Raw genomic sequence first — 12,920 nt, forward strand, 5'->3', positions numbered from 1 at the left:
ATGAAATGCTATATATTCCTTTTAATTGTCTCCAAATTTAGTACATAGTATCTTCTAAGTGTTTTCTTTAAACTTGGAAAAAGCAGATTAAGCAGTGTAAACTAAGTACAAATGTGAACAAATAAAGCTCAGAGTTAAACGTGTGATGATTTCTTTGCTTGTTTTAACCAAAATAAGGCAGTCACAATCTTGAGCAATTATATTTGTATTCCCAATCCACAGTGAATTAAAAACTTGCTTTCCTAATCCTCATCTAGTTAAAAAGAAAATAAAAGAAATGAAATGTCATACTAGTAAATGCAAACAAAACTGAGGAATAGGTTTTTGATTCCAGTCAGAGAAATTTGAGACTTAACTAATTTCAGAGGAAGCAGGAGCAAGTTTAATAGAAGTGCTTTTTGTTTTCAAACAATCCTGTACTTTTTATGGTATGCAAATCTAGCAAACAAATGTTTAGAATACTTCAGGCTTTGGTTTAGGGTTTACTATGGTCTTGTCCTCCTGTTAATATGGAGGAGCCTTGACGTAAGTGATGATCAGGCTCTTTGCTTTGGGCATGTTTTTCTGTATAATAATTGTGTATTATAGGCAGCACCCTGTTTATTATTACTAACTATTGAATTTTTAATATCTAGATTCGGCGTTTGAGGATTGAGATAGAAAAACTTCAATGGTTACATCAACAGGAACTCTCAGAAATGAAGCATAATCTAGGTATGAAAATGGCAGTCCAAAACAGTGTGTCAGGCTTTGTCCTAAATAGAAAATCCAAATGCTTGTAGTGTGTATTACCTTCATCATATGATACTACAAGTTGTCCAAGTGAACAACAGAAAACCTTATATAATGTGCTGTGCTGATGTTAGCAGACACCTTTTGAGTATGTACACAAAGTTACTTTATCTGTGCATATCAAACAGGTGTTCAGCCCTCTGAGCCAAATTTAGGCTAAAGAGAGCTTTTGATAGGACAGAATAACTCTTTATTTTATGCATCACAGGATAATCCCTCTTCATGAGATATTTTATGCTGATTATTTTGCACTAATTCTTATATGAACCAAGTTCTGTTAATACAGCCACTGGGGGAACCTGCTTCCTCTGGTATCTTTGTAGATTGTAGCTGACATTTTGGTTCAGATCTGCTGTTGGTGTATATACTTCTTTATTTATTTAAAGTGAATAGACAACCTTGACTCAATCTTGGTGCCAGACAGTCAGTGAAATAAAGTAAAAAAACTACCTTAAACAGATAAAAGAATATTCCTCCTAGGAGGGGGATTTTCATCTCTGCATTCACTCAACCATATGTGCAGGAAATGAAACCATGGTCAAAATGTGATTCCTCTTAAATTATCTTTTTTAATGCACTGACGGGGAAGAAGGTTGCAATGGCATGATCCAGTCTCCTTTAAGCTATGTGCAGTCCAAACAGCCTTAGGACTGTGTAATACAGCGTCCTTGTCCACTTTTTTACTCTCTTTTTGCAAAGCACATCTGGAATCAAAGTGAATTAAGGGCTCAGTAACTCCATATTCAGACTCATGTCTTTGGTTTATTAGTAACATTTTGCTCTTTCAAATCAGGGTACACCAGTTTTTCCACTGCTGCAGTCCAGTTATAGCATTCTTTGGAATTCCTTGGGTATGGCAACAATTCATCTGCACCTTGCAGAACTGAATGTCTAGGTGTGCTCAGAAACAAAAGAAAAATCCTTTAAACCCTTTGTTACCAGTCTTAAGCTGCTGATTTAAATAAACACCTTTAACGGTGTTTTGAAAGTATGTCAACTTCAGAGTTTTTCAGACGGCTCAAAGATTCATCCTGAGTCAAGGTGGCTAGAATTGGAATGCTTTATTTGTATCTGCCCACTTCCTTGAAGATTCTGTCAAGCCCTCTTTCATTCATAGTCACTCATAGTGACTGAGGTGTATCAGTTTATAACTGCATTAATAGTGGGTGGCTCTCAGAGCAGTCCTGAAGAAAGACTCAAATGTACAGCTTGAATCACATAGTGATGAGTTTTTACAACTTTGTCAGTGTCCTTCTTGGAACTTTCACATTTTTCTTTGTAAAGAAACCAAGACACAATGAACAAGTGATTTGCTTTTACTTATTTATGAGACAAGAGAAGAAATATAATTCTCTGTATTTTTGGAATATTGGAGCAGAACAAAAGTTTGGGCTTGTAAAGACAAAGTATGATAGCAGCAGCTGCATACATCCTTGTTGTGTTTATGCTGTGCCCAGTACACCTGGATTCTGATCCTTTCCGGGACATCGAGAACTAAAGTGTTAAACAAATGGAAGGTAACCGTTAAAGGTAAAGACCATGGTGCCAGAATAAGAAAAGAAGATGGAAGACTTTCATTTGCTGAGTAGGTATGAAACAGAGATGCCCAAACTCAGGGACTATTTTGATTGTTAGTTTTAATTTCATATTGTCTTTAAACTCATGAAAACTATTGTTTTGCACCTTGCTGTTGGGGGGTGGAAAATGCAAAACTCATCTTTCTTTGCATTTTGAGTAGAACTGACAATGGCTGAAATGCGTCAGAGTCTAGAACAAGAACGAGATCGTTTGATTGCTGAGGTGAAGAAGCAGCTGGAATTGGAAAAGCAGCAAGCAGTGGATGAAACTAAAAAGAAGCAGTGGTGTGCTAATTGCAAGAAAGAGGCCATTTTTTATTGCTGTTGGAATACTAGCTACTGTGACTATCCCTGCCAACAAGCTCACTGGCCTGAGCATATGAAATCTTGCACACAGTCAGGTAATCTTGCTCTGGGTTGCCTGTTTCACAGCTGAGGGGGTTAGGGTGCGTGGAATACACAGTGACTGAATATTCTTCATTTGTATGGGTGCAGATGTGCCTGTGAAAAGTGACTGTGGACTTGTACACCTGAGTAGTGGCTACTTTCTCTTTTTTCCTTTATTTTAGCTACTGCAACACAGCAAGAAACAGATACTGAAATTAGCACAGAAACATTAAATAAATCATCTCAGCCCAGTTCAAGTGTGCAGCCTACACCCACAGAAGCAGCCAGCACCCCTAAGGAAAAGGAAGGTTCAGCTGATAAAAGCAAAGAGAGTGTTACAGTAAGTATCATTGTGGTCACTTCAAACAAAAATAATATGTAAGATTTCTCTGAAACCTACCCCTAAAGGCTTCCCTGGATCAGCCAGGAATTTGTGACCATTTGCATATTTCAAAGAGCGTGATTTGGGGAGTGAGATAGGGAGTTGTGGTTTTTTTTCTTCATCTTGGCAAAAAAATCTCCTTCTGTCCTCTGGGAACACCCTTTCCCCTTCACTCATTCCCACTAAAACCTTGTGTTGGCTTGACTCATCCTTCCAGCCAAAGGGGACTGGACCTCTTTCTCTCTCTCTCTCCAGGACCCATCAGTGTAGCTTCTGGTCTGGATCTTTCGATACAAGTTGCCTTCTGATAAGCAATACTGACTGCAGCACTTCCAAGCCCTTCTTGCCTGGGGGTTCAGAGGCCAAGCTCAAGACCTGCATTCAAATCAACTTACTTTATCACAACAGACTGCCACTAGGGTACCACAATGTTCCATAACACTGATACAACAATTCACCTGGATCTACAGTTAACGGAGCAATGTGCAGTTACGAAATCCTCCATAGCATCTACTCTAATAGTATTCAGTAGGCAAGGATGAGCAAATGCTCTAATAAAAGGGACTTAACATTGCATATATAGAAAATGTTTATAGAGAATATTCTGCTTTATAGGTAGAGCTTGACTATTAGCAATTTCAGCATCGTTTTTCTTCTGCCCATGCAAGATTTATTAAATGGAAAAGTTTATGGGGGGGCTGATCCTTCAAACCCTTACACATGATCCCCCACATCAGTAGGAGCCTTGTTGTATTTTAAAATATTAAAAGCAAACTAATTTTGTAGTATTGTGATTCCAGCATGATGTCTCATTGAGATAGTCCTATAGAATTGGGAAGCATAGTAAGCTAGAGAGCTGTGTTCATTTCTTGACACATTTGCTACTGTCTGGTGTTAGATCTCTGGACTTGACATGTCATCTAAGGGAGTAACTTGGGAGACAGATTTGGAGAGGGAAGAAGGATGTGCTGTTCCACCTGAATGCTTTGGTGAAGTTAGTTAAACTCTGGCTCAGTTGATGTTCATATGCATTGTTTGTGGCAGCACAACCTTTGTATTACTGGGAAAATAGGGGATGGAAGAAAATCAATTACTGAAAAACTTTTGCCAGGGAGTATTCCAGTTATATAAATCTGGAATTGCTTTCACATAGATGTTCTACCTGAAACATCATGCTGTATACATTGATCATGTTCATAATTTGAATTTTGTTTTATTAACAAAGAAGTAACCTGTGAATTCATTAAGATGCAAATTTTTAACACAAACAAAACATCCAACATAAATTTCATATTATAATAATAATAACAACTAGGTGGAATTTATGTAAAAGCTGAGACTTCTACTGAGGTTGCCTGTGCTGTCTCTGCAGATAGCAACAGGTGTGACAAGCAACCAGCCTATAAAACTGGTCCAGGTACCGCAGACCACCACCTATATTCCAACTACTCAACCCACAATTGTAAGTACAATATCATCATTTAAAGTCTGCAGTAGTACTGTTCCTGGCATTAAAATTGCTCAGTATTTCTGGGGGGTTGTCTCCATCTGCTGTTCTATCAAGATATGAATTCACTGGTATAGTCTCAACTTGCAGTGCAAAATGTCTTATTTTGCTGTGCAACATTCCACCTTTCATTTCATCATTCGTTATTACAGTGATTCAGAAATTGTCATTAAATATAGCAAAGGCACTGAGGACAGTCAGACTTCCATTTTACATTATTATGTTAGTTATTTGTCTGTTTCATGTATATACTTGACTGCAACATCAATGTAAATATATAGAATTAATTTTAAATATCTTTTAAATATCTTTTTGTCTATGGTATCCTAGAGAGATTTAATTAATTCTCAGCTATGCTTGATATTCCTGCAACATCTCAGTAACTATGAAAGAAAATATGCATTCATCAGTAGTGTATCTCCCATGCAGTCTTGCACATTAGGGTTATGAAATTACGAGAAATAGCATTGGAATCAGACCTGGTTTTTTCCATCAAAGACATAATCAAGGACACTTGAATTCCGTAGTGTCAGTCACAGGAGATGGGACAGAAGTGAGTTCAGTTTTGTATTTTATGCACCATAATATCCCATTCTTTCAACTGGTCATGCTCTGCAGTTCTCGCTTCAGAGTCAGCATGGCATCTGAGCTGACATTCTTCTTACCAAAAGGAAATATGCTGATACTGCACTGGTAACTGAACGGCATGCTCAGTCTCAGTGGTGGGTTCAACAGAGAAGCCCATGTGTGGGTAAATTAACTTCAGTTAATTTTCTGACTGCAGTTAGATAATTTATAATAGTAACTATGGATTAATTTAACAGTGTACCTTAATCACACTGTGATTGTGAGGCCTAACTTGCTATAGAAGTTACTCTGTCATTCTCTCTCCTTGTGTACACACACCCGTGTGTGTGTGTGCACACCCCCCCCCCCCCCCCACACTCCCCCACCAGCTGCAGGATACATGCCTCTGTATGTGTATGCCTATGAATACATGCACATGCACACATACATACAGTATTTCATGGCCATTATATTCCACACAAATGCTATTGCGCTTAGTGGGGAACATGACTTCTCACATTCCTAGCAGCATTTTAACTTGACTCATTTTGTCTCAACTGAGAGCACTGTGCACCTTTGCAGCATTGGCCCTAAGTTGCTTGGACTGAATTACCATAACAACAAGGTTTATATGTGTTTTAAAATCAAATAGCAAACATCAAAGACATTAGGCTCTTTTGTGAATAGCTGAGAGGTTGTAAGATCATAAGGTGGTTTTGTGTAATATTCAAAAAAATGGCAGTTACCTTCATTGGTTTTCTGTAATACAAAGTGTATTGAGTTCTGTAAAGCATAATTGGAACGTCTGAAAGGTTTCAACCTTCATTTGTGCATGTTTAAAACTTTGTACACATTTGCATTAGTCTTGCACAGCTACAGACACCTCTGTATTCTAATGACTGCACGTGCAATTTAAATAATTTTAAACCTTAGTGCATGTTTAATATGTATGCAAAATGTACATATGTGTAAAACTGGCAGAGGTGGAAAATTTACCTCTCAGGGAATGATCTTAACACATTTAAGGAGTCTCACACATTCCATATCCCGATCGCTATAAGAACTGAAACTTAATTTTTTCATTTGTGTGTGTATATTTAAAAGGGGACTGTGGCAACCTTAATTTCCCCACCTGTAGTACTAACAGTGACTTACATAATGGCTTCTTTAGGGTTCAATTTGCACTTGGTGTCCAACTAGGAATTTCTTCCTCTGAACAACTTCCAGTGTATCTTCTGGGTACCATTTCCATTGAACCCTCTATACACATCTGAAATCATTACAAAATGGCAGTAATCTTGAATTTATTTAGCAAATTGATTCCATGTTTGGTTTTTATTCTTTCTGCAGTTAAAATAATGTAAAAATATGAATTCATCATCTTTGCATTCCAGGGAATGGAATGAGTAGGCTTCTGGAAGGCATAGACTTTGTCACAAAGGAGCTGATAAACACTCTAGGCTGTAATCCATCTCAGCAGGAATACTCGCAATCTTTGTTGAATACCATTAAGACACTAATGTGGTTTCTTAAAACAGTGTGGGGAAACATCGGGCTTCAGTGAACTTGTATTTCTTCTTCCATGTTCTCTTTGGAATGTCACACTACCATCAGGGGGAAGATCTGTGCATCCGTTTCAGATTCCTCAAAATTTCACTTCCTGTTTCTTCCACAAAATATTGTGAACTGAAATGGATGCATTTGTTTGATCACCAGTTGTGCATCACTGGAATTGTATCAAAACATACTTGCAGTTTGTATGGTGTAGACATTTCTAGACTTTCTCACATTTTTGGAGGAAGGTTAAGATCCAGACTTAAGATTCAATAAATCCTTTTCCAGATCTTCCAGAGTGATGTGATCTTGACCAGATTGTTTAACATTCCTGTGCCTTTGCCTCTGCATCTGTAGAATCAATTACCACCTATAGAGATGTCCTGAAACATCATTTGTCAAGATCTATAAATCATGATCTGTATGATGGAAGTGAAAAGTTTATTCTATATTAATATTTTTACAGGGTGTATAAGTTCCCAATAATGCTGATGTTTTTGTTATTGATTTGTGCAAAAGTTAACTTAAGTACTTTTTTGTTCAAATGGATGTTCTTTGTTCTCTTCTGTGTAGACTGCATGGGGAAGTTCCTTTTGGGGAAAAAGATTTAAGTAATGTGTAACAAGAATATACTTATAAACAAGGGTATTTTTGTACTCCAGTTTGATTTGTCAAAACTTTTTCAAATGACAAAGGATTTTCTTAGCCCTTTTTTCTCTTCCCATGTATTAGTTTGGGGAAAATACATAACTGGATGTAACTATGAAAACCTAACTCTCCAAGCACAGACAGAGTGTGTACAGTACCTGTAGGACCACCTGTCCCTGTAGATATATAGTAGTAATAATAATACAGAACCACTCTTGGCTATAGGAAGTAATACACTACTTTCTACCCTGGAATGAGGTACTATTGCGGTAATAAAGGTATTAATTCTTGCAGAAAACTTTGAAACTTATTCTGGATTTCCCCTGGAAAATAGATCTCTCTTTCTGTGGTCATGTTTATGTGACCTTTAACATAACGATATGTTTCTCTTGGTTTTAATCCACAGACCATTCCTGTAGTGGTAAGTCCTTCTGCTGGGACAGTGGCAATGAGAACTGGAGTTCAATATGTTCAGACCACAATGCCAGTCCAAGTACGAAGAGTCTAACTGCTAACAAGAAGTCCATACAATTGTTGGAATAAATAAATCTAATAGAAATGTGAAAAATAAACACAGTTCTTTGGATTAACCTCAAAGGTTCAGACTTTAGCTTTGTATATGTGTACAAAGCATTAACTACACTACATTAATGTAAAGCATTAGCGCTGGCTTAGAAAAGCTGAGGACAGGTAAGATCCATATTAAATCTATGCTTCTTTTGTAAATAATGTACAATTTGTGGATGTCATTAAAGTTAGAGTACCATCTCCTTTTTATATTTGTATTGACTTTAACTTATAAAGAGCGTTTGAAGTTGGAAAAGGAAGGTTTGAAACAGCCTTATCACAAGCTAACACTGAAAACTGGTCTTGGGAAACTGCAGTTACGCATCAAATAATACAATCATGAGAATCCGAACAACTTTATTTGCATTTGGATTGAAAAAAATTTCTGCACTTTGAAACTCTTGTAGAATTTCTTTGAGCAACCAAGTGATGAAGGGTATCTTTATTCAGTTAATTGTATTAGGCAAATTACGACATTTCCAATCTGTGGACCTGAAATACACAAAATTCTACATTGTTTTTTACAATGACCAGACCGTTAAAATTTATGTTGTTTACAGGTTAAAAATAAGTTAAAATTTCATTCAGCCTAATATTAGAAAAGTTGGAAAGTATAATACCAGTTGGTTGTAGCATGATTTCTGATCATTGATATCAAAGATTGAGAAAAGTTTTTCCTATGCTTCACAGTTCGGTTTGTTTTTTTTTAAATCCTCCAAAAGGACTTGGAACAAGAACTAGGTGTGGAGAAAAACATGGATTGGGAAACATGGGCAAATGACTTTTGATGCTGGGCCAGAGCATGTATTATTTATATGATGGAATTTATGTTTTTATGTAAGCATGAAACAGTACAGTATGAGAGAAAGTAACCCATGAAAATGCTGTCTGTTACACTTATACTGTAGTACCATTTTGTATGTTGTGTAAAACGAAAGCATTGAACAAAGCAAAGGTGATGTATGTATATGAGAAAATTAATTGTATGATATCATTCCAGTACATTCTGTTGTACATTTTAGTCATGTTGATTTCTCCCATTGTTTATAAAAGAATGCGGTTTGTACAGTCTCCAGCTAGTACCCATATTAGAGGGAAAAAAGTATTAGAAGAAAAAAGCGAGAACAGAATATTCGTGAATTGCAGTTGTGTCAAAAATAGCCTAGCTGGCCTTATTTGTGAAGCATAATTGCTTTTAGCATATGGAAGTATTTTTTCACATTTTCTTTGTATAAAATTTGTATTAAACTTAAATATCTTTTTTGACAATTGTGTTTCTTTGTGACTAAGGTGACACACACGATATGCTTTGGGTTTCTCCAGTTTTTCAAGAAACTTCACAATTTTTTTATTAAACTGTTTTAGAAGAATGTTCTGTGTTCCTGGATTTCCAGTTTCGTTTCAGTCTGGATGAATGTCCATTTCTGCACAGTCTCCAGATCATAGATAATTTCACTTGTGTTGGGATCTTCTGTCTCAGAAGTGTGGGACCTTTGAATCCAAGCCTGTCAAATCTGAGAAAAAACAAAGCAGCGTTGGCAGTCTTTAAATAAGAAGCCATTTATGTATAAAACTCCAGTAGTATCCATTGTCTCTCAGTTTTAACAGCAGCAAAGGTCCATTGCTTGTTGTGTAACATTTATTCATTGGTTGGATTGGGGTTGGACCGATATGTGTGGTCTTGTTAGGTGTATTTGTGCATTACAAATGGGGACTTTCATGATGAGTATGGTTGTAGCCCCCTAAGAGGGCATGAATCGGGCAAGACTGCTGTGTGTGTCTTAATTATCTGTTAGAAGAAACAGAGAGCTAATGAAATAGCTCACTATAAAACCTTACTATGAATATTGTCTTAAAGTTCCTACTCCTGTAGTTACCTTGTTACATGCATTTGTAAAACAACTAAAGTTAATGTTCCCAGTGCTACTGTTTAAAGGAAAGCACAAATCTTGAAAGCTTAAAATGATGTTTTGGCCTTCCCCATGTAATTTGAATGCTGGTATCACTGAAACAAGCTCTTGTCTCAGGAAAAAAAAGGAAAGAGATCAACAAGTCAAAAATTGTTAAAAGGGAACCACACTGCTTTCTGAAGCCTGTTTCAACCTGTGTTTTTTTCTTTTAATGGGCATTGTTTTTTCTATAAAAGAGTTGTTTTCTTTCCTCATGTCCAAATTCTAGTAAAGGTTTATATAAGTATAAAATAGTAACTCCCAACAAGAGTTATCAGGTCAAGATCCAAGGTATCATCTTGGATATTCTGTTGACTGTGGTTTTTCCACATTTTAGCTGGTTATGGTATGAAGTTCGTGGTTTTTCTGAAGATTGTTTTGCATTAACTAAAGTGAAGGAGAAACACATCTCTGGCTTGGACATTATGGGAGGAGATGGCACTGATGTGATATGAATTTAAAAGATAGGCTGCAACTTTGTTTTATATCTGATCGAATCCCATGACTAGGGATAATCTGCATCCATCACTTGTGCCTAGAGTATCCCTCTACCCTATGTAGCATATCCCTTGTTTATTTTGAAACCAAGTTTGGGAAAAATTACTGTGCTGGTTCTGGAATTTTTACCTCTTTCTGATGGTGAAGGTTCATCAGTTGCGGCACCTGACTCAGTCCTGGATTGAAGTCAGAGTCTGGATGGATGTCCTTTCATTGCCTAGCTGCAAAGGGTGATGCCAATGATTAGGTGTTGAGTTGATGGGGGCTGGGGGCTATTAAATTGTAAATAATGAAAAGCCTCTTTGGCCATATACCATCCTGGTAAAACTTGTTTTCACCCTTCAGCTACAGGCACTGGGTGTCCCTCGGGTTTGCCATCTTCTGTTACAACCCACTGAAAGGCATGTGGGCATATTACTGCTGATTTCTCTGTTTTTGGGGACAAAACTAACTTGTCTTGGAGTTTGAGCTTAGAAATCTCTGTATTACTATTATCTTCCATTATCACATGGGCCTTCAGTTAGGAAGAAGGAGGGGAGATTATTGACACTGGTGTTCCTTATCTGGGCCAGTCAACTCCAAAGCTTTACCCAGCTGTGGCAGTGTTTTCCTAGCTTTAGTGTTACTTCAGGAAGGTAGGAGCTAGGACCACATTCCAGGTGCTCTGGGTTTTTGTTTTAGCCCCCCAAATGGTATGATCTGGATGGCGTTTACCATAGCAAGGTTTCATCACAGAAGCCTGATGTTGGCATATGGATGCAAGGAGCAGACATAGATAGGTGGGTCAGCGCCACACAGCTGGAAGTGCAGCAGTAGCCACAGCCTGGCTGGCAGTTCTGGCTGCAGAGAGGCCGTTATGTTCCAACTGGAACTTTGTGGGCTGGCTGTGAATGCAGGGGTTAAGAATTTGCCATCAGTTGTGCTGTCACCTTCTTGTGCTGGTGCTTGCTGAATTAGCTTTTCAGTGCTTAAATCGTAGAAATTCAAGTGGTTAAATTGCAGAGGAACAGGGAGCAGCCAAGAGGATCATAGTCTGTCCAGAGCCATAGGCTCCCGAGTCTTTCATCCTCCTCAGTACAGATGTGTCAGTTCAGAGGGGGTGCTGTAGGTTCTGCTATCTATGCTCAGTCGAGCTAATCTACAGCCCGTTGAATGCTGGCATTTCATCCTTTCCACAGCTGTAGAACCGTGGGACCAAAGTCCCTCTGAATAGTTGTCTTTTCCGTGTGAATCTTAGAGGCTAGTTTTTAAAACGATTGTATAGCTGTATCTTAACTGAAGGCATTTTAGAAACAATGAGATTTCTATTCTTCTACCCTTCTAAAAAATCATTTTTATACAAAATACCACTCTTGAGTCCTTGCCCAGTGTTAGGTCTGCTATGCTTGCCTTATCTGCCCAGTTGTGTACCTCAGAGGAAAATGGCTAAATGCTGAGAATTTGGTTTTGTTTACCTAACGCTCCTCAGGTAAGACAGCTGTGACTCCAGAATTTTGAAACGGACTTCACACACCAAGGTTTTGCGAGGCAGCTGTCTGGGGGAGGTGGCTGGCATTCCTGCGTCGTGGGGCTTACTCTGAAGCCCGGCTGCCCTCAGGCGGTCAGACGGGAGAACGGATGAAAAACTCAGTAGAGGAAATGGGTTAAGTAGCGCAATTGCAGCGTGTCCTTCTATCCCCAACGATGACGTGTATTTTTGCAACTATTTTCTTTGCAGTTTTCTGGTTATTGGACAAAATGCTATATTCTGTTGTTGCATCTGAACTATTCAAAGCTGGGCAAGGCCCAAGTCTGATTTTTGTCAAAGCCGTTTTCAGAAGTGGTTCAGGTCGATGTTCTGGTTTAACAGAACAACTAGAAGTTTGAAGACAGAGACCTAACAAGATATTCTGTTTAGTGCGTGTCATCTCAATGGCTTTTTTGGTTGTTAAGAGCTATACTTACTTTGTGTTGCACTCCACGACTTACCAGAAGTGGCAGTTGAGAGCAGATGGCTGGAGAGACCCTAAGGATAAGGTTAATGTGCAGGGAGGAAAAGTAATATTTTGTTTCAGTCCTTCACCTGAAGAGTATGTGGGGAAGAGCAGGTGTGTGGTGTGGATCAGTCCCTGCAAAACTCATCAGGGTTTTGCAAAAGGAGTGTGTTATGTGGGTGCAGCGTGGCAAGTCATGCTGCATGGGCTCAAAGGATGTGTATACCAATACTGCTTATCAGATAAGGTGCACTGAGCTAGGAAACATAGCTGAGCTTTAAGCCAGACCAAAGCGTAGGCAGAACTGAAATTTGACATGCTGAGCAAAAGGCAGCCTTAGAAAAAGGAGCAACAATAGCAACTCCATTAAATTCCTCTCTGTGGCAGTGCTTGTAGGGCCTAGAGGTGATAGGAAAAGCAACCATGCCCAGAAAGGCTGTTTCCGATCCCTGTCTACTGGCAGAATTCCTTGACTTCCGATTCCTAGTGACAGCATGGGTCATGAATCCATCTGTCTTC

At 38.4% G+C, this 12,920-nt stretch overlaps 1 protein-coding gene across 10 annotated transcripts in view; it reads left to right on the plus strand.

Annotated features, from left to right (window-relative positions):
* The window catches only part of ZMYND8 (zinc finger MYND-type containing 8), a 60,116-nt gene extending 50,866 nt beyond the window's left edge, over nucleotides 1-9,250 (plus strand). For 6 of the 10 annotated variants that reach the window (XM_052788450.1, XM_052788491.1, XM_052788463.1 and 3 more), the window contains 4 exons: nucleotides 636-714; nucleotides 2,531-2,770; nucleotides 2,939-3,096; nucleotides 4,511-9,250. In XM_052788450.1, the coding sequence (XP_052644410.1) occupies nucleotides 636-714; nucleotides 2,531-2,770; nucleotides 2,939-3,096; nucleotides 4,511-4,708 (675 nt within the window). In that variant the 3' untranslated portion in view covers nucleotides 4,709-9,250. Of the gene's footprint in view, nucleotides 1-635; nucleotides 715-2,530; nucleotides 2,771-2,938; nucleotides 3,097-3,393 lie in introns of all 10 variants that reach the window. The other 4 variants (XR_008235400.1, XM_052788457.1, XM_052788499.1 and 1 more) reach the window with 4 other exon arrangements.
* The last annotated feature ends 3,670 nt before the right edge of the window (nucleotides 9,251-12,920 follow it).

This window comes from Harpia harpyja, chromosome 1, assembly GCF_026419915.1.
Source record: "Harpia harpyja isolate bHarHar1 chromosome 1, bHarHar1 primary haplotype, whole genome shotgun sequence".
NCBI lineage: Eukaryota > Metazoa > Chordata > Aves > Accipitriformes > Accipitridae > Harpia > Harpia harpyja.